Consider the following 26,979-nt stretch of genomic DNA (forward strand, 5'->3'; position numbering starts at 1 on the left):
GAAAATATACTGAAGTACCTATCTGTACAGTGACTCTACCCGCTATTGACAAAAACAGTGAAGCTTTTATGTGTGTACACAGAATTTGAGCGAGTTCGATCACAAACTACGGTCGCCGTAGTTCGACTAAAATGAGATCGAACTCACTTTAGTCAGACTAAAATGGAACCGATGTCCAACAAACGGAGAAACTCTGGTCTGTCTTTAGTCAGGTAGTTTAAAGATGGCGGCGGAAAGCGAAACCTTCCAAATTTTGCTTATTTTAATGAGCACAGCATGCAATGTGTTAAATTTTAGCGCGCACACATTTGATTCAATGTGTTTACACGTTATATTTTCCTTCTTTTTTCATGAACAATAAAATTATGAGTAGCAATTAACATCTTTCTCATTTGTTTTAACCAGACATCGACCAATGTGCGTTCGAACACAGACATGCGCACCATTAGTTTTACTTATTACCGTGTCTGAACTCTTGTTAATGATCGAACTATATAAACATGGTCCAAATGTTCAGGTTTGGCGGCTTTTTGCTGCATTCATCTGTGCCATTCAAGCACACTTCTATTATTGAGACGGACAAAACAATACATGTAACAGGTCAACCATCGACAGATGATAGATTCTATTGAGACCTGTATAAATACTCGTACATGTACATGTAGTTGTACATGTATACTGCCGGAGAATAATTAAAGTAGATTTATATTACATTATATGCACATATAATTGCAAAAAATACTTAAATGCATGAATGACATATTGAGATATCGTACATGTATATGTGATAGAGTAATATGTCTATGTGTATTTATTCGTTTTGTATTTTCTATTTTTCGTTTTGTTCAATAGAATCTTAAAATTATATCAGTCAAAGTTTTACTGCGCAAGTAAATTGAGTTCTTCCTATCTGTAATTTCATTGGTTCATAATATTAACCAATTATATTGAAGCTATGTGTATAAATAAGTTACCTATAATTCTAATTAAGTAGAGCAAGAAAATAACACCCAGTTGATATCTGTGGCATCTTATGGTATGTAAATTTCATATTAACTTATGTTTTACTTATCAGTGTAAATGTTTAGTCTCTAGTTTTATTTTAATTGCATTGTCAATACTAAAGTGTATTTTTGTAATTAAAGTTACAATACTTGGAATGTGTCTGTAAAGTTCAAAGGTTAGCTTTCTTTACAGTACGCACTGTAATTGATTTTTTTATGAAACGTATAATGTATTTGTGGTAACTTATAGCTAATGTATTTTGTTTCATTTTGTCAGTTTTCTCATATTATATATTATTTTGTAGGTCAATGTCTCTATATTCAAAATTAAAAAAAAGTCATCAGATACACAGTACATCATCTTCATTTTCCTTGACTGCTCGGTTACATATAATATAATTACAGCGAAAATACTCACATGCATCTTCTGTTCTCTCTTACAAGACATGATAAAATAGTTACTTTAGGACCATATATTGTTATATAATGTCAGACATTAAATATTACATAACAAGTAGGATATATTGAAAGTACTTAGTATATATGTGGACACAGGTTGTTTTTTTTTTATATAATCCTGTACATAGTCAATGAGCTATTATGTTCCCTTCTTATACTATAATAAATATTGTTTGAATTGTATAATCCTATCCTTTCCACACTATAGAATCATTAACATGTATCACTGTGATATTAATTTCAAGGGTAAGGTAAAAATGAATGAATTATGTGCACAACTTTATGCTTGATACGTGCTTTATCGAACTAAACAAATTGATTTTACTGTTTATTATTATTTTTTTAACAGATATCACGCGTGTGACTAACAAAACCGAAATTTCTCGCTATAATATAAATAAACGTATATTAAGCTTTTCAGTGGACTAAAATTTACGCAAATATTGAATCATATTTTCAAATTCTGTGCCTCAGTATGGTAGACAACTCATTTATGATTATTTTCTATATGAATACTTTTAAAAGTGCTCAAAATTAAGATATAAACGTTTTTGTTTTGAGAATATCCTCCTCGTTATCCTGTTCATTATTACATTTAGCGTTTCCATTTTATCGTCGTCATTGCAATACATTGCTATCCCGCAGACTAATTTAAGATTGTGATTATTCATAAGTCTACATATTTTTGTATGGCTTATTTATATACAAGTACATGTATATACATGTCAACATCTACATCTAAACCTACATTTTTATAGACCGTATTGGTCTTGATAATAAGCAATGCAATAGTTATTAATCAATAAAAATGCTGTCTTTGGTGGTGATTCGTGCGGAATATGAAGGTAGCGACATCGCAGAAAATATTTTCTGAAAAGTCGGTGCCTTGATATCCCGCATGAATCACAAACGATAGCATTTTATTGATTTGGTATACATAATTATGTACTTGCATAATATACATTTTCCTTGTAATTAATTGTTGTTTTCATCATAAATAGTTGGTAAAAGTAAATTACTAACAGCCTTAACGTACATCGGTACGTTAAATAAAAGAAACAGCAATCTTACTAAAATGGGAATTTTAGTCTGGCATCATCATGATTATTTTGTGCCTTTCGTAATTTTTCTTAGGTTGCAGAAGATTTCGAACAATCAATACACCGGTTAGAATTTGATCAGGTAGTTTTAAACCCTATCAGTTTCAATATTACTGTGAATTACAATCGGTTTGCTCAAGAAATGTAGGAGGAAATTGGCAGTGAATGTAAATTTATGTGCTTGAAAATAAAGCCCGGGCCTTTTCACCCCACCACCTTCCGGTAAAAACACCGCAGCATCAGATATTGAAATGATCTCGCATTAACTGAGATGGTCAGAAATATTTCACACTGGGTTTTTTTTTTCTTTTTTGGGGGGGGGGGGGGTTAATCTAAAAAAAACCAGTCTTTGTCGCCGGCGAAAGCGTCAATAATTTAAAGAGGAATTCGGGAGTATTATTTTTCCTCAGCCATGTTTTGATGTGAACATTCGGTAAAATACTATTATGACACCTTAATATTGACAGTCAATCATCACTGCTGGATACTGTTATCATTGCAATGATTGTGAACCAGGTGACATCATTTACATGTGAGAACCTTACCGCTAGCCCCGTTTAGTCCCAATGATAAATCAGCACATTTCTTTCAGCCTAATATTAGAGTGCAGTAGGTAGGCTGTGACTGACTTTAGCAACGTACATTATTTAAAATGATATATGTTGATACTACTTAAGAGGTCAAGCAACTACATCGGATAACACGAACAGGGATTGCAGCTTACACAAAAATTAGTAATACTGGTATGATTGCAGTTTTATTTTGAATAAGATAATGTATACTGTCCATATATATGACTTTTACTTGTTTTTTATTTATATTTACAAGTATTTTAATTTACACATCTACATCACATATTAATATATTTTAAAAATAAATATTATTTGATATGCGTATTTTTCCCATTGGGGACAGACTGATATGAAAAAGAGATTGCGACAGTGGAGATAGCTTGACATGGGAAAACACCATTATCAAAATGAAAAAAAACTATACTTTTTCCCAATGATATCAATGCAGCATATTTTCTTAAATGATACATTTGATATTTATAATACATCAGAATTCAAGCGATGTACATTAAATACTATGAAAAAATCCCTAGATTTCTTTCTTGAAACGCCCCCATCTTGCTTATCGCATTTCAATACACAGCTAAAAATAAGAAGTATCGGGAGAATTTGCAGCTTACATGAAAATACCTGGATGATAACTTTGAAAAAATATGTAAGGTGTTCCGAGTGAATTCCGAATGATTAAAGATGTCTACATTCCACATTATAAATCCCCGTAAGAAATTTGTTGTTTATGTGAATTTTTCTGGGTAAAAATATATGAGGTGTCCATGAAGAAATTTTGGATTTTATCTTTTATCGTTTTCAATGGTACTTTTTTGACAAGTGTGTGTGTTTTCATTAAAAATTGTGATAATTTGCGGAAACTAAAAATTGGGACTGACTTTAGTAAATAAAATACATATAAAGGTTTCATCTATTCCATTTGTTTAATCAAACTTATCATTTGTAATAATCTAATTAGAAGTATATTCATTTGAAATGTATCTTTTACAGTAAATACATATGAAAATCATCTATTCTACAGTACATTGTATTATTTTTCTTTTCTTTAACATTTTTAAAAGGAAACAGAGGGAAGAATCTTTAGGCATCAGCAAGCATGCATATGATGCAAACAAACAAGTCAACAAAAAACGAGGAATAGTATTGATAGCTTTTAAGAGTAACCAGAACAAAACTCGAAACTGTGAACAGAAAATTAATCCATATTATACGACGTAGATAAGAATAAAGAAGGATTGCAAAAACTTTAGGAAAACATACTACTTTACCAGAAGTTGTTTTGACGTAAAACACCATCGCTATAGGAGGATCTGTATGAATATAGCTTCAGCAAAACTTGAAAATAAGGAACATGATCATCTAATCTATAGCAGATTTAACGAATTTTTATGTCACTGACTGAAGTTTCAATGAATCTAAAAGAAGGCGATATTCTTTTACAGTAATTGTTTCTGTATCAATGTCATGTTAATGGCCATACCAGATGTAAATATGCCCGTAATCATTTAGACAATTAATAAAGTCATAAAGTACTTGTAAATGAATTCAGTTTATTTACCAATATTTGTAAGAAGCCATATTAAAAGTTTTGAATATTGTACATGTATCATTTATATAGTACATAAATCTTCTAATACGTAAATCAAATTTTTCATACCACACCAAGAGACATAATTCTACTATATGATGTAAATTACATTGTGTCTAGCCAAAAAAAAATCATCAAAGTGAATTAAACTTTCACAAAAATGACATTTATATGAAGTAAAATTAAAGATTTAATAATTTTGTTATATACATCAACCGACAATCCAGTCTACAGGGTACCTCTCTGTTGATGCCGGAAGTGACGTGTGCTCTCCTAACTTCCACCATACAGCTCTTTGGTTGCCATCTGTTGCCGTCGAAGTAAATTTCCAGTATGGTGGGGTCCTGAACCGCCGTGGAATGTTTCCATTTCCGTTTTCATCTCTTATGTATCTAACTGATTGAGCAACAACTTCAGTTTTTTCGATAGCAATATTATCTGCCTCAGTTATGCTGAAAGAGTCCACTGCCTCGTGGACTACTAACCGAAGCTGAGATCCAGCTTGTAAAGCAGTTATCAAGTTAGCTTTAGACCCGTGTGTCACAGAGCCAGTGCTGGAAGTAGTAAGTACCTTAGACCACGACCTTGTCTCAATGAACCATGTGATTGCATGTTTGTCAGCCGAGTTTCCTCTGTTATGAGTGCTCCCAATATTATATCTCACTGTCTCAACATCACCGGTTGTTGAAACGATTTGCCAATACCAATAAACATCGGTTTGGAAATCAAACATTGTATTTTTAGATAAATGTCCTAAAAGTTGAGCAGACACATGTCCGTTTCTTATATAAAGATTGTCTGGCTCCACAATGTATGAACCCATCTTGACTCTGACTTTTCTGCCTGCTAAAACAGCTCCGACAAGCAAGTCTAATGATCCATCTGTTTCATGACCAGAACTGTTATGACTGTACGCAAGTGTCCAGCAGTCATCCACAAACCACTCCATTGGGGTATTCATGCGATTTTTCCCTCGACTAGTGTGCTCTCCAACATTCCATCGAGACATCTCCACTTGGCCAGTAGTTGACCATATTGATGCCCACCAGTAAACGTTTGACTGGAACTCAACATGATTATTAACAGTACTTTGACTGACGTGCCATGGGTATTGTCCAGCTACGGATAAACCATCACCGGATACAACAATATTTGTAAAGCTGGTGATGTATCCATTTTGAGGGTTAAGAACCTTAACGCTTGCACCATTCAAAACAGAGTTTGCCAATAGAGATACATCACCACATTTCTTCTCGCCTGTTTCCAGATTGCAGAAAATAGGCTGTGATTGACAACTACGAGATCTAAAACAGTAGAAAATATATATTAAGAGATTAATATACGTGATTTAAGACAGCGTTTAATATTTTTAATTTAGATATGTCATTTAGATAGATATTGAAGAACAAATTAATGGTCCGGACATTAAGCAATTTTAATTGCAGGGTCCAGGTATTTGGCCAATTGGAGTTTGCATCACTTATATTTTGCAAACATTCTGAAATACTTCTGTTGGGAACAAAGATATCCTATCCTTTAATGTTCCCTTTGCTTGATCGCTGAAATGCCAAAGTAATCTATAAGGAGTTTAAACATTTTTATATAATAATTTTCTTAATTTTAGGTAACATGTTATCTTAGCAAAAGTTGTTTTACCTTGCAAACCAGGTGATATCGTTGGTCGTTTTTGTTTGCCCTCTATCAGTGTGTGCACCAACAGACCACCTTGACATATGCACGTGACCTGATGTACAGACGTATAAGAACCACCAGTAGGCGTCGCTTTGGAAGTTGTTGTATCCTGACTTACTTATGTGAAAAAGTGCTTGCACACATATATTTTCATTTCCAGTCAGAATGGCTGATTGTATTGATGTAAAATATTCGCCATTGTTAAGGGAAAATCTGATATCATCTCCGGCCATCAAATGATTTACTAGATCACGCTTACTTCCGCTCTTCTCTTCTCCGTTTTTTCCAGTTTTAACGATTGTTTTCCATTTTTCATTACAACCTTAAAAATATATATGATACACTATCTCAATGGTTTGATTTAATATGAAAAGGTTACCTATTCAATGTCCATTCTTTTTAATAAGAAAATTGACGCTTGTTCACCTTATTTGAATCTTGCAGCAATATGGTGACATACAAACCTCTGAACTACAAAATTTTCTAAAACTATTCGTAATATCATAAAAAAGTATGACCTTTTAAAAAGCAAGTAACGATGGTTTAAAGTAAATAAAGAGGCATAGTGCACCTAGTATTCGATTCCTTCTACAATATAGGGCTTTTGCAGTCATCAGACATTTTCAATATTACTAATGTACAATATCATTGTCGGTTCGGTGTGCACGATATTCTCGTTATCAAGGGCTTCTATTTCTCCCGAACAGTTCTGAAGTGTGTAGGATATTTCTAGCAAGGTGTACATATTGCTGGTCGCTAGGCATAATCATATGGCCCCTTTAAACTTTAAATCTTATATCATGTTTCCCCATGGAATCGGAGATCTCGTAGAGCCGCTTTTGTTTTATTCACACTGGAGACTTGCTTTTGAGCTGTGATGAAAAAAGGTAAAGTGGCTTTAATTTTCCTTTTCTCTTTCTTTTTTTTTATCGTCCAGCAATTTTTCTGTTATAGAGAGAATCTTGAATGCAGAAGAATTTGACGTCTACGCCTAGGTATTTTTAAGGATACGGGGGACGAGTTGATCTAAATTTTCTCCAAGTGAATAGGCCAAATTATGGATGAGGATAAATTATAAGGAAAAAATATCAACCTTATTTTGCTGGTATCGAACTCTTAATATAAAAACCTTGTTCAATAAAGTTGCCTTATGTTTGCTTTAACCACTGATCCATTTTAGTCACAACAATGTGCAACGTTTTAATGCTAAATGCGACTTTGGCCACGAATCTATGGACTTATGTATTATTTTTCTAAAATGTTCAATTGTTGAAATACAAAATGACATTTTAAAAGGATATCTGGTCATTTCTCAACATTTTTGTTTAAAAAAATATGTTTGAATTCCAGTAAACCTTATTTAGACTATGACAAAAATATGGAACTCCAGACCCACTCTTTAAGAGAAAACGCATTGAAGTTATAAAAAATGGCACTACTTAAAGGTGTGGACACTCACACTCTAGTTTAAATCAACATATTTCAATTACTTTACATATTTAAGGTTTACAAATTAGTGTTTTTTAAATATGCATTGTTTTAATAACGGGTGTTGGCATTATAATGGAAAATGGCGCTATACCTCTTTGTTTACATTTTCTTTTTTTGTTTTTCTTTTGGGTCACTATATCATCTGATTCTATATATACGAATTCTATATACGCATGTTATATACACCCAACAGGCGAGTGAGTTATACTTTATACCATGATATATTGTAAAGGACGACTTACCTGATAAAACATATTCAACCACAAAAAGTAAAGTGAAGACAATCTTTGCGAGTTGAGACATTTTAAAACATTTTTAGACTGGTTCCTCCAATATTATCTGTTTATTCAACTGATTCCTGATTCAAATATATACCATTGTTATCTTTAAAAATCATAAAACCTGTGACTAGCTCTTGCAACATATTTAGGATCATTTATTACACTAATGACACTTGTAATACGTGTCGAAGAATTCTAAGTTGATCATTTTTTAAACACTTGCGTTAAAAATTGAACTTGATGTACACATATGCAGCTAGTTTGTCATTGTTACTAACCACGGCCAATATGTTCCATCCTTTTATATCTGGGGAGCGCTAGGCGAAATCCAGAATGTAGCTTAACCTGAATCAGAGGTAGCTTGTAAATGAGACAAACTAAAACCTTTAATGCAATATTAAAAAAGAACATGATAAATGAATATATATTACCTTTATTTCTAATTCTATAAAACCATGTACTGTGGTTTCATTAATATTCAAGGGTATCAATTTTCGTGGATAAAGTGAAAATCACAGTTTCAAGGATATGTAAATTCGTGGCCAATGACCATATCAATACAAAATGTTAATAGATATTGCACTTCAATGAACATTAAATTTTGTGGATCAACTTAACAACGAAATCCACGAAAATTGGTATTCAACGAATATTGATGAAACCACAGTATTTTCTTTGTAATTAAAAGATAACACAGCACTCGATGATAGCGGCATTTAATATACAATCATGTATATACATATAGTGAAGATTATTTCTAAACATATGTATTTTTGTACATTTCAATTTATTTTTATTTATGCTAAATCTACATTTTAGCATATATGCTCTTGAATACATTCATGCCGATGCCTACCTTATAAAACGGTTTTATCATACCAAAAATGTAAATAACCCAAAGCATTCGAAAGTAAACCAAACCTGACTTAAGGAGGGTGAGCGAACAACAACTTCACCACCAGATCTGCCTAACATTTGAAGATATAATTTGTTAATACTAAGTAAATACTAATGAAGTACATTTCTGACAAATCATATCGTGGAAATTCAACACTGACATCAGATGTGAAATCACACATAAAGCAAATCTGTAGAATCACATCATGTAAATAGGGCTTGAGTAATAAACTGGTATTGAGTAAAGAAAAAGATAAATTATTTCATAAAGTTGGGTTTTTTCCTATGTTTACATGGTATATACATGTATATTCTGTACCGATCTCTTTTCTTAAAGGAGAACAATACAGTCTAAACATGGCCACTATCATCGAGCCATATTAAATGAATTTTGAATAAAGAACCATTGAGATGTATCGTCATTTAGTTTAAAAGTAACATATTTGTGCTCATGTGCAAAAGTAGAACACCTCAAAACCTATTATATCTTAAGTTTACATGACACTTATGGTTTACTCTATGAGTTGACTTCATCAGTACTACATTTTTTCCCAAAAGTGCAAAAACTATCATTTTTTAATGCAGTAACTTGTAGTTTATTTTTAACTAATCGGTATATAAACATAGGGAAAAACCCAACTTTATGAAATAATTTATCTTTTTCTGATGATAGTGGCCATTTTTAGACTGTATTGATCTCCTTTAAGAAAAGAGATCGGTATATAAAAAGCATTCTTTAAATCTGTATTTCTACATGCATGTTTCAGTTATTTGCAGACCGGGCTTAGCTGCTGCAGCAGATCTTTGGCCTCCTCTTGGCCGTCTTTCTACAGTTCGCCACTTTGCGTTTGCCTGTTGCTTTTGTCTTCTTCTTTGGCAGCATCTTCACTTGCATTCAACTATGTCTATTGAAAAGCTTCGAATACGGGCCGTATATATATCTAATCTTTTAGATTTGAATTCCTATAGAAAGTTCTTTTATACCGGTAGAAAATTCAAAATATTCTATAGTACATGTAATATCGTTGTTTCTATGGGTAATTGTTTTTCAAAGCATGCATATTTGTCTAGTACAAAAATGCCACCTTGATTGTTCGGCTCGGTGTTTTTCATATGTTTACCGTGGGAGAACCCGATTGCTACTTCTATTGACAGTCCACAGCGTGAAACATTTGTCTTGATAACAAACATGCAGTTCTGGTTTTATGGCACATAAACTATAATACACCTTTTTTCAATACACGTATAAGATATCGTAAAAAAGCATTTTTTTCAGCAAAGTGAATAAAGAAATTGAAAAATATAAAATATACAGTAAATTGTATGCGCACCAGTAAATTTTCCAATATCACATTCGTCACAGGATTAAACACTGCCATTCAGTCAACTAAAAGAAAGTCCAAAAGTATGGAAAGATGACTAAATGACATCGCTGTGCCATTTAGTCATCTTAAAGTTATCTTTCAGGTACCTTTAAGTTATCTTTCAGTCACCATTAAGTTATCTTTCAGTTACCTTTATGTTATCTATCAGTCACCTCATTGTTATCTTTCAGTCACCTATAGGTTATCGTCCAGTCACTTTTCAGTAATCTTTCAGTTACCATTATGTTATTGTTCAGTCACCTTTCAGTTTATCTTTCAGTCTCCTTTAAGTTATCGTTCAGTCACCTTTATGTTATCTTTCAGTTTCCTTTAAGTAATTTCTCATTTACCTTTAAGTTATCTTTAAGTCATCTTATGTACCGTTCAGGCACCTTTAAAAAGGCCGGGGTCGACCTAGATTTTCTGCCACCTGGTAGACAATTAAGCCTATAAGGGCAAAAAGGCGGGGCTACCTCCATCACTGTCGGTGATGCTGATAAGAGTAAACATTGCATGTGGCTCAGTCTGCTTTGTTTATATACTGGGGAAAACCCAATCTATTAAGAGGGGCTGTATAAATTTTCATATAGAGGGATTTTGATCAGTTTTTGATTTTATTTATGTTGTTTTGTAACATTTATGTGTGAAGATGATAAAATTTCAATACTGATATATGGCATTCCTGAAACAATAATGGTTTCAAGCATGAAACTTTTAGCAGTTGCCCGCTTACAAAAAATAATCAGAGGTTCTCTAGGGATATTTTTTTCAACTGATTAAAATCCCAGTAGATTGTCATTACGATGTGAGAAGAAAATATGAACACTAATTAACAGCTGGTTGTTGAGAACTCAAATACAACGTTTATAAAACCTTCATTTGCTTTTACAAGCAAACATATATTCATATACCCCTTATTTACCCCATATTAATTATCATGTGGTGGGAACTACGAACCAGAGTGAAATTGGAAGGAAATGGAAGGACATCACAATAAGCAGGGAGAAATGGATATTCCAGTTTTGCAAGTAACTAAATGTCGTGGAGAAACATTTTTTAGCTTTTGACACACTGAGTTGGGATTTTAATTTTCTGTTGAGAAAAACAATAATGGGTTTATTACTAAGTTCTCAGGACAGTGACCCACATTTTGATGACTTTGTGATAAGTCAGGTTCGGGAGACTGAAGATTGAAGAATGTCAGCATTGCTTGTGTGGTTTCGCACATCACATACAAAACTATGGTGGCTAGTGGAATGTGCAGAGTAAAGTTGCTCACACCATTGGAAGGACAGAAGCTTGATTTAAATTTCGACACAGGCATTTTTGGGAGATATCAAATATAACCCAGATGTATTAATAAAATAGGAAGTTTTGCATATGAATTAACTCGCATTTTTGACAATTTATCTACCATAGATAAAACATTATGCATCTTTATTACGGACTCATGACAATTCTTATGTGAAATTAAAAGCAATGTGATAATTTTAACTTTAGGTTTTTAATAAATTTCAATAATTATCACACCAACAGTGTTATTCATGTGATGGATTAATTTTTAATCAATGCTAAGGTAAAAGATTTTTGCCGATACATTTCTCATACTGTGATGAGTAATCTACAGACCACATGGCTACATCCACTTCCTTTGTAAACAAAACATTGGTAATCTCCGCCTCCAATGTCAATCATTAGTGTAGAATTCAAAATTTTGAGCTGCTTCAGAACTTTATAAGATTAATACTCTTTTAATAATTTTTTGTTTGTAAAAATTTTGACGTCAATTGATAGCTGCCTTGGTAGCTACTTCCACACCAAAAATTAGAATTTTTTATTAATGAATAATGCTATTAATTTGAAAATATTCTCTCTGAACTGAAGGCTGCAAAGAAAATTGAATTTCCCATTCATTTTGTGATTGGCTGCTATTTATACCTGGGCCCCAGCCTTTAAGTTATCTTTTAATCACCTTTGAGTTTACTGAATGCAAGAGCAATTCATCCTGTGAATACTTAAGTATATAAGCGATATATCCTCGTCGTTTTCCATTCAAAATAAATCAAATGCTGCGTTTTAAATAATCCAAATGAATAAATTATGTGCACCAAAAATTATATTTCAACTACTTATTATACCGCAAACATTTTGGAATATCTGGTTTTTTACTGTTTATATCAATTATCTGCTGCGAGATTTAAACTAAAATATATCCTTTGTAACCTTGTTATTTGTGGAGAGGAAGTATATAGGCACTGCCTGTTTTCCAATCATTTAACACATTCATTTTGATGCATAAATATTGTTTAATTAAGAGCAAATTACATAGCTGCTCAAATGAATTTGGTCTTTTTTTTTTCATTTCAAAAGTAGATAACACACATGTGACTGACAACAGTAAATTTTCTCGTTAGAATAATAACAACAGATATTGTGAGCTTTCAAAAACTACATATTACGGAATTATTCATGTTTACAAATGATTTGTGATTGACAAAAGTCTGTGCCTCAGTAAGGTCAACAACTCCTATTAAATTAAATTCTATCCAAATGTCAACAATTGTCGTTCGATTCTATATCATTAAACATTGCGCTCTAGACAGTGAAAGTAAAACTTGAACATACTTTTTTTTAAACCAACTGCACTGAAGACAAATGAATTTAGAGTATTTATACCCAGCTAAACGATGGTGTGTAACAAAGATTCAGACACGAAACATCGGGAAGAGGGGGCTGTCCCCATCCCCCTTCCCCACTTTTTTGGCAATAGACATTTCTAAATTTAGCTATAAAAACATATTTTAAAGGAGGTGCTCTTCCCCCTTTTTGAGGGCTCAAAATGAGCTAAATGAATAGTCAAAGAGCATATAGGTTATAAGTACAATGTAAATTGTATAATGTAATAATTACCCTTGTAACATATGACACTTGTATTGTGTGTATTGTATTTTTAATTGATCATTTTTGCGCTAGAAAATCAACTTGGTATTTGATATAGATATGTGAACTACAGCCAACATGGACTATCCTCTCTCATCTGAGGAAAGCTGTGTGAACTTTAAAATGTAACTTGAGACGATATTCGATAAAAGACTATTCAAAAACAAAGTTGCCAATGATGCGATATATATACATAAACACAACATACATCTAATCCTTTGAAACACCTTCTTTTCATGACAAGATATCACAACAGTCAATGATAACGACATGTACATGTCTATGTAGTGAAGGTTATACTAGAATGCATGCATTTTCTTCACTGCATTGTATTTCTTTTTCCGTTTTTTTTCCTTCTCAAACTTTCGGAAATGTCTGCCCCACCCCTTGTAGCAACGCGCCTGCGTTGGTTTGCGATGAATGACCCAGGAGGGCGGTTATTATAGTAAAGTTTAAATTATGTGTTGTATCTTCAGCCTTTAAGGGCCCTCGACACCTGGTGACTTTTACTTTTAGAACAGTAGATCAAAACATAGCGATTTCAAACCATTGTGAAACTGACTATGTCACAAAAATTTGTGGTCTATCTCTGTTGCGCAATGGGTATGATATTAGTCTACGTACATGCAGGTCCCAAGTATGAATGCAGAAAAGACTTTTCTTTTTATAAATAGCAACAAATTATATAATTTTAAAGAATTAATCCTCCCCCAAAATAATTTTTTCTTTTCATTTTCAAGTTGAATGTATGCTTGGATTACTTATTTTTGAGGAAAAATAAAAATGTATCCGAAACCTTTTTTTTTTAAAAGGGGATGACCCTTAAACATAAATTATTGCAAATAGAAACTAGAAAATGGACTTTAATCCAGCCAAGTCTAAACAGACATTAATTGAAGTTTTATGGGGAAGAGCTTAGATATTACACGAACCTCACTTTTAAATCTGTGTTTGATTATTATGCTAGTGTCAAGGTGGCATTTTTTCACTCGTGTAAGATGCAGTTTTGTACAAATCCAAAGGCATACGTACCCAGTGATAGGCCATTGTCTATGTATAGAGAGTATTTGATCGCTTTTGATTTCAGAGTGTCTCGCCTGAGAGTTGATACATTTACCTTTAGAAACGAATTTCACAAAAGAAAATAATTTTCATAGGAGAAATGATTTTCAAATGGGATGATCTGAAACTCCTGTAGATTTTTAAAAAAAAGAATTGATCATGAATTAATAGCTTACGATTGAAATCTGTTCCATAGAGTAATTGCAGTTTCAATTATATTTTCTCCACTAATGTATACTCATGATCAGTACTGTACGTGAATGTGGAATTTACCAAGTGTACAGCATTTGGTATTTGGGGTTGATTTTAATCAACTATCGTATGAAGTTACTCAAGTTTGGACCCAAGGACAAGTCATCAATGCTGACAGGACTTAGAAGTTGAAAATAATCGATAAATTCGATGTAATGTATTCAGAAGCATTGTTTTTTAAAAAAAAACTTACTTATCAATACCTTCAAAATTTTTACATTTTAAATGTTACCAACAGTTTGGATATTTTTTAGTCGTATATACATGTATTTTCGTTTTTTTTAATAAAGGTCCCATCAATGATTTAATTTAATAAATTTAATTATATTCAAGTCCAGTACAGTATTTTGATTTACAAGGGATTTACATGCATAGCTTAAATAATATATATAGCTTTATTACATGTAGTTTGATTTATAGCTATTTTGTCAAACCTTTTCCTTAAATGTGTAATTTCTTTTAAATGAATCGACCGTTAGAGCACTGAGGGTTGTAAAAAATAAAAGTTCACTTACAAACTGTGTCTTCTTCAGAGACTTTGCACTGAAAGTTCTTAACGGTTTTTTGAAAACTGGTTTATGGCCATTAATTATTTTTTTTAATAAACATAAAGGAAGTCAACTCTAATAAACAGGGCGATAATAAACAGCAAAATGCGAAGAAATCATAGGTATCCACGCCTTTAAGCACACAAGATAATGGACAGTTACCCAAGCAATAGGAATATATTTTTGCTTTAAAGTGTTCCAAAAGCAGCAATGTTTAAACTTTGTTTAATTGGGGCTGCTTTTTGAGAGGTCCATGGTGTAAATATTACAGCTGTAGCAGTTACATACTTGTGATTTTTTGTCTATTTCTTATAATAATTTTTTTTTCTGAAACACTGTATATAAATAGCTTTATCAAGCTATCATAAAAAGCTTAATAAAATAAATCTAGAGTTGTACTGGACCTGTATATATTTATATGATAGTTTGTAGGATTTATATCATATTTTAATCTTTCAATGTGTTAATCACACCAACAAACTTAATTCTATATTATATATATTTATATCTTTTTCTTCTTTTAACCAAAACAATTTCAAAATGTTTAACTTTTACAAATGACAAATATCTGAAGTCAAAAATTTAATTGTTAAATACATCAATCAACAATCCAATCCACTGGGTATTTCCATGTCGTTACCGGAAGTGACTGGTAATCTCCAACCTTCCACCATACAGCTCGTTGGTTGCCATCTGTTGACGTCAAAGTAAATCTCCAGTATGGCGGAGTCTTAAACTGCCTTGGAATGCCACCGCTTCCGTTTTCATCACTTATGTATTTAAGCGATTGCGCCGCAACTTCAGAGTTTTCTATTGCTATATTATCTGCTTCAATTATGCTGAAAGAGTCCACTGCCTCGTGGACAACTAACCGAAGCTGAGATCCAGCTTGTAAAGCAGTTATCAAGTCAGCTTTAGACCCGTGTGTCACAGAGCCAGCGCTGGAAGTAGAGAGTACCTTAGACCATGACCTTGTCTCAATAAACCACGTGATTGCATGTTTGTCAGCCGAGTTTCCTCTGTTATGAGTGCTCCCAATATTATATCTCACTGTCTCAACATCACCGGTTGTGGAAGCGGTTTGCCAATACCAATAAACATCGGTTTGGAAATCAAAAATTGAACTTTTTGATAACTGACCCAAAAGTTGAGCAGACACATGTCCATTTCTTACATAAAGATTGTCTGCTTCTACAATGTACGAACCTATTTTCACTCTGACTCTCCTGCCTGCTAGAACAGCTCCAACAAGCAGATTTAATGAACCATCTGTTTTATGTCCTAACCTATTGTGACTGTAGGCTTGTATCCAGCAATCATCTACAAACCACTCCATTGGGGTATTCATGCTATTTTTCCCTCGACTAGTGTGCTCTCCAACATTCCATCGAGACATCTCCAACCGGCCAGTAGTTGACCATATTGTTGCCCACCAATACACGTTTGACTTGAACTCCGCATGATTATTAACAATACTTTGACTGACGTGCCATGGATATTGCCCAGCTACGGATAACCTATCACCGGATACTGCAATATTTGTAAAGCTTGTGATGTATCCATTTTGAGGGCTGAGGACCTTAACGCTAGCGCCGTTCAGTACTGAGTTTGCCAATAGAGATACATCCCCACATTTCCGCCACCCAGATGCCAGATTGCAGTAGACCGGCTTTGCCTGGCAATTACGTGATCTACAAATCAAATAATATGTAAACGGTGTGACTGTTGATCCGAGCGCAGATTTAACACAGTGCAATTTATTTAAATTTTGTAGAAATATTACTTCTATGTAAATCATGATAAAAGAAAATCAGTGAAAATTGAAAGCTTAGTCAGGGGCATTTTAGGCAAATTTTTTTCCAGTACTTAGGCGCCATTTTGTTTTTAAAAGGTTAGTTTGATCATTGATTGACTGGCACTTATTAATGTTTTTTGTCCCTAAACTCTATTGAGATTAACAACTTTCTAATGTTTCAATTGAAGGTAAATGTAATTAAAAAAAATTAATTTGAAAACAAGATAAGTTTCAATAATGCTTCAATCAAGATACACAACTAGTTCTACGAATGTCTTATCAAATTATCAGACGGAAAATAAAAACATTAATCAGGTACAGGTAACTCTCTTTGGATATTTACATGTACAAAGACAAAACAAGTACGTTTTACGTATGGAATATGGCGTCATAATGTAGACTAAGCATGCGACGCTTAGTTTAATTTTGGCTAATGATTTTAGTATGCAACCAGGCGTATCATACTTTGTTCGTAAACTCTACATGTAAGCTGTAGTATTTAATCCTTTTTAGTGATTGTAGGAAATGTTATACACTGAAGGGTAAAATTTGCATATAAACGTATTGATAATAAAACATTGAAAGATTGGCAATGAAACTCACACGCTTCCGTAGTATTTTACTTACCTTGCAAACCAGGTTATATCATATGTCAATTTTGTTTGCCCTCTATCAGTGTGTGCACCAACATACCATCTGGACACATGCACGTGGCCTGATGTACAGATGTTTAAGAACCACCAGTAACCATCACTTCTAAATGTGTTATATCCAGATTTACCGATGTGAAAAAGTGCTTGCACACAAATATTTTCATCTCCAGTCAGAATGGCTGATTGTATTGAGGTGAAATATAAACCATTGCTTAAAGAAAATCTGATATCATCTCCGGCCATCAAATGGTTCACTAGATCACGCTTTCTTCCGTATTTCTCTTTCCCGTCTTTTCCGGTTTTAACGATTGTTTTCCATTTTTCATTACAACCTCAAAATAAAACAAAAGATCAATTAAAAACCATAATAAGGCATTGCTTTGAAGTGGAAGGGCTAGTCATTTACACACAGTTTAGATGTGACACTTTTTCCCGTGTTTCTATTTAGAATTACAAAAATCCGATTTTTTGAAATAATTTTATTTTATTATTATTAAAATTATTATTTATTATTCTCATATTAATGTGGTATCTAAAGACATTATTACAGTCAAAATTAATAAGTTTAAAAATATGTTTAATATGGCCATGGCCGGAAGGTAAACGCACTATCCATGAATTTTAGTTATAATTTGTTACAAAATATTATTTACATATGTAGAAAAGAAAATGTACATATATACTGGCTTAAAGAGTTTAATATCCCTGCCATATCTTCTCACAGAGATCCCTTCTCAGAGAGATTTAAAACATACTCTAAAAAAATCACAATCCAGATCTAATAGCAAGATATTATTTTTGTACAATTTTTTTAGTCATTGGAACACTTTAATTTTACTTTAAAATAAAGCTTGGTATAGATACTTAACTGGCTCAGCGAGTAATTATTTATATTAAAGATTATTGTAAAGTAAGACTTACCTGATAAAACATATTCAACCAAAAAAATGACAGTTAGGAATATTTTTGCGAGTTGAGCCATTCTAAGACTAAGAGAATGTTCAACTGCTAATTCTGGCTTTATCTCTTTTGCGGAGAGCCTAAAAAAAAGTTTATCTATTAGTTAGAGAAAAATTCTACACTATAATGTTGTATACAATACTCTTGCAATAGAAAAAAATCGCGAACTGATTTTACATGCAAACATACGTAGTTTGATTTTAATTTAAAAACAAAACAAAACAAAACAAAATGTTTTTACCAGCTGTGGCAACAGACAAAGGATCACTTAACACACTAATGACACTTGTAATACGTGTCTGACTATTCTGAGTTGATCAAATTTCATACATTTGCATTAAAATTTTAAATTAATATACACGCATGCTGCTTGTTTTTCATCGATGTTCACCATAGCCTCTCTCATCTTAGGAGAGATACAAAAGGCAATATTACAAAAGAAACATAATTATCATGTATATTTGGTTCATTCCAATTTTGATCGTTTCTTTTCTTTTTAAAGGATAAAAGTACTCAATGTAAAGTCAGAACGATATTTAACATGTATATGTATTGAAAGGAATTCCCAAATGCATAAATTTTCTAACAAATCAATTATGTATATAATAGAGAGGTTGAGATTTCAAACGTGTACGGGTGCGTGTACGTGAACTAGGGGAATCACCTAAATTCTTCGCGTATTACGTCATCAGTTTTTGTGACGACATGGTTTCTACACGTTTTCTGAACTTGTAGAGTGTCGTTTACACGTAAGTACAAACGTGTAGCTTTCTACAACAAATAAAATCGTATTAATGAGTGAATGTATTCTTGTGATACATTATATAGATTTTTAAACTTTATTTGCATCAAAATTGATAAGAAATTTACTATTTATTTGGAATTAACTAAATAAATTCATGTCACAAAACTGCGTCGATGTACATACACGTTTATATCCTACAAGTTAAGAATTCTCAACTGATAGATTACAAAAACGTGTACGTGTAGTTTTAACACACGTACGCGTAACCGTACACGTTTTAAATCTCAACCTCTCTTCTACATTTAAACAATTTGTGCCTTTATACTTGTAAGATCCGTCTTGGATCATGTAATGTCAATGATTGGCTTGAAATAGTAAAATTATTACACTTATCCATTTGATAAAAAGGGCCTTATTGCTATCATTCACCATCATTTGTTTAGCTATAAACTATTATTGATTAATGAAGAAATTCGTATATTATACCTTCTTGATAATTTTTCTTCTTTTTACATAGATTTTTCCAGGATTTTAAGGAGATCAGTACCGACTAATAATGACCACTACATGTGTACTAACGAGCCCTTTCAATGTAGTTGTCACTACAGTATTACATTTTTGCACATGTATATTCTTACGAAAATTGCACAACGTTAGATACTGGCTATAAATTCAAAATGAACTTTTAGAAATATTTCTCTAGACATCTATCTTTCAAAACAACACTTTATTAAACAATTTAGATGCAAAAATCCAGCACGACAAGAGAAAGTTTGCTTAATTTTACAATGAATCAAAACTGAGATAGAAAATATTAAATCATTCTTCTTTTGAGAATATACTCTCCATAATCCTGTTTACTATTGCATATATTGTTTCTATTGTATCATGGTCATTATAATACATTACATTCCCGCAGACTAATTTACGATTGTCATTATCTCTCTCTCTCTCTCTCTCTCTCTCTCTCTCTATATATATATATATATATATACGATTGTCATTATCTCTCTCTCTCTCTCTCTCTCTCTCTCTCTCTCTCTCTCTCTCTCTCTCTCTCTCTATATATATATATATATATATGTCTACATGTTTTTAAACGGCTTACTTAAATGTATATTTACATCTACCAAGTATGATTTCTTCTATTCCATACGGAAACTTATTGTAATTCATAGCTCTTTTAAAACTGACAGGCTGAAATCTACAAGCCCTGTTTATCGATCGGTCGAAATCTACAACGATTGAAAAAAAAATCACAGACTGTATGAAATATTTATGATGATGTTAGACTCGAATTCCCGTAGTCGACGATACGACTGTTTCTTTTATTTATTTCATGACCTAAGCCCAAATAAATATGCTTTTCATGTTTCTAGCTAGTACTGATATCAAAACAACAAACAATTATGATTCAGATATTTATCCTGATGTATATACAAAACTAAATAGACTTTTGTTTGTTTGGCGTAGTTGTCACTTAATCAAATATGCAAACATTAGATAAGTAGATGAATACCAGATATATATCAGTCAGATATATAGTACATGTACATCAGATAGATTTCATACATGTACATTGAACTCGATAGTTCTTACCCCGAAAAATATGCTGAATCGCATGAAATAACGGGGTTTATCCATATTTTGATAAACCTAATTAACGTTAACGTACTGATGTACATTAAGAGTAATTTATTAAATTTTACTTACTTTTTACAATTAATTTATTAACTTGTTAAAAGGAAGATGTAAATAAAAAAAGGATTTCTTTTATGAATTATGTGGGTTATGGAGGAAGCGATCATTGCAGAAAAAATGCATGACTTTCAACGCGTGTTATGCATATATATTTTATTCTGTGATGCTGCACCTTCATGTTAGACTATTATGTAATATTTTCTGCAATGACCGCTACCTGCATATCTTGCATGAAACATCCAAAATAAACAAAATAAAATTAATATACAAATGTACATCTACGTTAAAACTATATGAACTGCATGCCTCTTGTGGTTTCATCAAAATGAATATTCGTTGATTAATACAAGTTTTCGTTGATGTCATTGTTAAATTGATCAACGACATTAAAGCAATATGAGCTGCAATTTTCATGAAGAATTTTTTTTAACTAAAACGTTATTTTCTACTAGAATGACAAAAAATATCATGGTTTTTAAATTTCTTTTTCGCCAAATTTTTGTGAAAAGGACCGTTCAGGAATCTTAATTGGAGGGAATTGAATAATTGTCGTCCTGTACAATAATTGATTTGCTATATGTTCCTTAGAAGAGATATCTTTCCTCTGACAAAAATTAATGATTTTTTCCAACTTTATTTATCATACAAGTTTAAGTTTCATGCAGACGTATCGTACTAGCAGGTTTTTGCAGCAAAATAAAATTCTAAAAAATACAGCTCATATTGCTTTAAATGTTCATTGAAGTGCAATTTCTATCAACATTTTGTATTGATAGAATCATTGGCCAGCCACGAATTTACATATCCTTGCAACTGTAATTTTCACTTTATCCACAAAAATTGATACCCTTGAATATTTATGAAAACACAGTACAATCCCCCAAAGTTATTAAACAATACAATGCTGTCTTTGGTGATTCATGCGGGATATGGAGGCAGAGACATTGTAGAAAAAATATTTTCTGTAATATCGCTACCTTCATATTCCACAGAAATCACCAATGATAGCATTTTATTGTATCTGTATACATATTTATGTACAGACCCTGAAACGTATTACTACACCACACGCTCGCTGCACGCTCGCTACACGCTCGCTAAACGGTTCACACGAAACGCTGAACGGTTTACACGAAACGCTGCACGCTTTGCCCGAAACGCTTAACGATTTACACGAAACGCTGAACGGTTTACACGAAACGATTCTCGCACGAAACGATTTGCTCGCTTTTCACACGCTTTGGACACGCTTTTGTTCCGATCGATTCGGATCCTCTCGGATTTTTACCCTGACTCTGTTAGTAAGAATTAATCTTGAGAAAACACGAAATAATAAAATACTGATATTAGAAACATATATGTACATAAGTATTAAATTGATTAATTAATGTATTTGGTACTTATATTTAAAGCAAAAACTTATTTTTTCACAGAATTAGCCAAAAATTTTACTCCTATAAACATATTTATTGCTCAAAAGAAATATCCATGATTCTTATTAGCGCCGTAAATAATAAAAAAAAATCCAAAGAAAAAAGTTACCGTAACACAATATTCAGTACCAAAAATAAAATCCGCATGATTACAAACTGAAATCGGTTTTTTCAGTATTCGGCGGGATTTGTTTTTTCTTCTCACATTAATATTTTTATTGGTTTCAGAGAATATGATGTAAAAATACTAACAGTAAATAAACCCGTAATTATTTACATTGATAATTTTGAAAGTCATGTAAAATAAAATCAGGCACATAAGTTAGAAAATGCTATAAAACAACCGATTAATTTTTTTCTTAAGTCGAATCATTCGCGTAAATAAATGTTCCGTACATAATACTACAGAAAAATTTAATCGATTAAACAATAAAGAAAGATGTCGTTACTATTTCGGATTTCGGAAAGAACAAAAAATAAAAGATGATTTAAATTTTTGTCTCAATATTCGTATACATAACCGGCGCCCCGCATAACGGCGTAAAATATATCTATCATAATCTATTTGAATTAAGTACCATGCAAGCCATATAGATTCCCATAACAATTAATTGCATGTGTACATTTTAGGAAAATTTCAATGTCTTAATTACTTGTTGTTTTCCGTAACCAGTGTTTAAATAATTAAAATAATAACTTGTAGAAATATTTTTAATCGGGATTCAGAATTAAGAATTACTTCCCCCATTTCATAGAAATGAACGGTATATTTTCTTTCTATGTTTACATTTAATTTTGTTCAAATTAATGTTAAATAATCTATCATTGAAATTGTGTGCATCATCAAATACTGATTCCGACTACCTTGAAGTCATTAAATTTCTATTGGCTATTGACAAAAAAAGAGACGCGTGACCATCCAATGAAAACGAATACACAGAGTTTGATTGACAGGTTCAGCCAGGTGCAGGTCTTACCCGATGTCCGAGGTTATGTGTACTGGTTGTACACAGCCGATTAGTCTCAGTAACTAGTCTTCTTTCAAAACGTGTACTTTTCTTTTGTTTGTTAAAAATAAATTCAATTATGTAAAAAGATAAGTATATCATTTCTTATAGAATTTTTTCCACGAGAATATCTCAAAGGAGTTTTGCCAATCACAAACAGTTTAAAGTAATGTTTAACACGAGCGCTATTTGAAACAATTAAATTGTCAGAGAGTTCCGAATGAAATCTGATGAACATTTCACACGGTTCTCGCACGCTTTGCACGAAACGATTTAAACGCTTTACCCGAAACGCTGCACGCTTTGCCCGAAACGCTAAACGGTTTACACGAAACGCTTCACGATTCACACGAAACGCTAAACGGTTTACACGAAACGCTAAACGGTTTACACGAAACGTTTCTCGCACGAAAGTCGCACGCTTTTTTGGTGTAGTAGTACGTTTCAGGGTCTGTATATACATTTTTCTTGTAATAAATTGTTTTTTATCATGAATAGTTGGTAAAATTAAGTAAATTATTGTTAATGAACATCAGTCAGTAAGTAAGATAAAAGAAATAGCAGTCTTCATAAATAGAAATTTTGTCTGACATTATGATTATTTTGTAAAGTCCGTGAAATTTCTTAGCTGCTGAAGGTTTCGACCAATCGACAAATAGATTAGAACTCGATCATGTTGATTTCCAACTTGTCAATTTTTATAGCCCTGTGAATTCTAATCGGTCTGTTTGATATATATAGGAAAAAATACATGTACACATGTACACAGTGAATTAAAATATTTGCGCTTGAAAATAAAGACCGGACCCATTAACTCCCCCCCCCCCCCCTTTCAGACACATCGCCGCATCATCAGAAATTCAATCGAATTAAACAAGAGAGTCAGAAACTGTAAACGTTGTTTTTTTCATCTCATAAAAATCAGTTCCTGTCGCGGGCGAAAAAGTCCATTTTTTAAAAGGTGAATTCAGAAAAAAAAAATTCTAAGCTATGTTTTGACGTGAACCTTCATGAAAACAGTTTTGTGACACCTTAATATTAACATTCATTCATCACTGCTGGATACTGCAATCACTGTAATATTTACGAAGCAGGTAACATCATTTACATGTAAGTGAAACCCTTTCCGCCAGCCCTAAAAGTCCCAACATTGATAAATCACAACATTTCTTCCAGCCTAATATCAAATTGCAGTAGGTAGGCTGTGACTTACTTTTACAATGTACATAATTTAATATGATATGTTGATACTACTTTTAAAGTGTGTTTTGCAGGTTTAATAAGTACGTCAGATGACAGGAACGGGAATCGCAGCTTATACAAACTGAAATTAGTTCCAGTTTTATCTTCGAATGATATATACAGTAAAACAGGATTTTCCTTTTCTCATAATAATAATAATAATAATTTTTATAGCGCCCTATATGATAAAAATATCACTCTAAGGCGTTTTACATAAAATGGACATAAAATAGACATTACAAAACATGGAATCCATAGCTATAAAAACAAAAGGAGAAGTAAATATTGTAGGCCGACAGATTACAAACATCTATGGTAAAAAGTTTGCGCACACATAAATATATATCTTAAAAATTAATCAAAAGCCAGTTTATAAAAATAAGTTTTCAATTGTTTTTAAAACATTGAACGGATTTGGCTTGACGGATACGCACTGGAAGGCTGTTCCATAAATAGGGAGCAGCAAAGCTAAATTATCTTTCACCATATGTTCCAGTGCGCACCCTAGGTAAAATCAGTGACAAGCTCCCGTCGGATCGTAGAATCCGGTTTATTTTACGGATTGTAACTAATTCCTGTAAGTATTCTGGAGCGAATCCATGAATTGTCAAGTAAGTAAAAACAAGAATTTTATATTTCGGACGGAATTCAACAGGAAGCCAATGTAAGTCAGCAAGAATAGGGGTGATATGATCTCGTTTTCTTTTTTTGGTCACAAGTCGAGTCGAGTCATGACTACATAAGTAAAGTATTTATGTAGAACATTTTCTTTAATCATCAGATATTCATGAATACCTCAGAATTCAAGCAATGCTCATTCTATATTATTAAAACAAACCAAGATTTCTTTCCTGAAACGGCACATTTTAGCTTATTAGATTTCAATACACAGCTAAAGATAAAAGGTATATTTTGCATTGCAAGGGACATAAAAGTACCCTGATGATAAAAAATTGTGCGAGGTGTTCCGAGTGACTTCCGAATGAAAAATGATGTCAACATTCTCCATTTTAAAATAAATCTTCGTTAGAACTTTGTTTTGATTGAGTGAATTTCTCTGGGTTAAAATATATATATATGGTGTCAAAGAAGAAATTTTGGATTTTATCTCTTTATCGTTTTTATATTATACTTCGTTGACAAGTGTTTGCATTTTCATATAAAATCATGAACATTCACGGAAGCAATAACTTGGGACATGCTATCGTAGAAATATAAATGGTTGTATCGGTTCCATCTATTCCGTTTGGTAAACCAAACTTATCATTTGCACCAATTTTAACAGAAATAGATTTAACTAAAATGTATCTTTTACTGTATATAAATGTGGACAGGTTCAACATCGTGATCTGGACATTTTCTTACTGTATGCAAATTGTTATTGCGAAAGTTAGATTAATTTTGCAAAGTATGCGTTTCATATTTTTAGGTTGTCTTTTACTTTCTATTACGCGGAAATTTTCGGGAACTTTACACATCCTTTCATCTGTTTTGAGTACTTCGTTTAGGTGTTTAACAAACGGTGTAATGTTCTTATTTTTCGGATTTTAGGTGGTAACAAATGGACTGATTTCTTGTGTTATTATATCATGGGACGGAGTATTTATTAATTGTTTCCGGTCGAGATTTTTAGATTTTACAATTTCATCTTCGATTAATTTTACAGGGTATCCCTGCTTGCGAAGATATTTTTTTATTTCTTCCAGACGTTGATTCCTTTTCTTTTCGTCGCTCACTATAGTGCATATGTTGCAACCATTATTGAAATAAAACCACTATTGAAATAAATTATTTCAATAGTGGTTAGGAAGAACATGATATGTCTGTAAAAAGAGAATTGAAAAGAAAAAAATATAAATTTTCAAGTAATATTGATAAAGAAATTCATTCTAAGCCACGATTGAAAAAATAATTGTAATAGTAGTTGAACTTCAACAGTGTCTGTAAATTGATTTATAAAATGTAATACAACCCGGAACATTTTTTTTTAAAATTCTATATTAGTAGTGGGTTTATTTCAATAGTGGTTGCAAAGTGATTCTTCAAATGAAATACATCCCCACCACTATTGAAATAATTTATTTCAATAGTGGTTTATTTCAATAGTGGTTGCAAAGTGATTTTTCTAATGAAATACATTCCTAACCACTATTGAAATAATTTATTTCAATAGTGGTATTATTT

The 26,979-nt window shown here is 32.3% G+C and overlaps 2 protein-coding genes across 2 annotated transcripts; both read right to left on the bottom strand.

Moving 5' to 3' along the window:
* Window positions 1-3,392: 3,392 nt before the first annotated feature.
* Window positions 3,393-8,274, bottom strand: LOC136272891 (uncharacterized). Its single transcript, XM_066075897.1, has 3 exons — window positions 8,158-8,274; window positions 6,389-6,746; window positions 3,393-6,036 (listed from the first exon to the last, which is right to left on the bottom strand). Exons 1-3 carry the CDS (start codon window positions 8,216-8,218, stop codon window positions 4,944-4,946), a joined length of 1,512 nt encoding a protein of 503 aa, XP_065931969.1. The 5' UTR covers window positions 8,219-8,274; the 3' UTR covers window positions 3,393-4,943.
* Window positions 8,275-15,828: 7,554 nt separating this feature from the next.
* LOC136272890 (uncharacterized) lies at window positions 15,829-18,855 on the bottom strand. Its single transcript, XM_066075896.1, has 3 exons — window positions 18,629-18,855; window positions 17,682-18,039; window positions 15,829-16,950 (listed from the first exon to the last, which is right to left on the bottom strand). The coding sequence occupies exons 1-3, from the start codon at window positions 18,687-18,689 to the stop codon at window positions 15,858-15,860; spliced, it is 1,512 nt and encodes a 503-aa protein (XP_065931968.1). The 5' UTR covers window positions 18,690-18,855; the 3' UTR covers window positions 15,829-15,857.
* Between the last annotated feature and the right edge of the window lie 8,124 nt (window positions 18,856-26,979).

This window comes from Magallana gigas, chromosome 2, assembly GCF_963853765.1.
Source record: "Magallana gigas chromosome 2, xbMagGiga1.1, whole genome shotgun sequence".
NCBI classification, from domain to species: domain Eukaryota; kingdom Metazoa; phylum Mollusca; class Bivalvia; order Ostreida; family Ostreidae; genus Magallana; species Magallana gigas.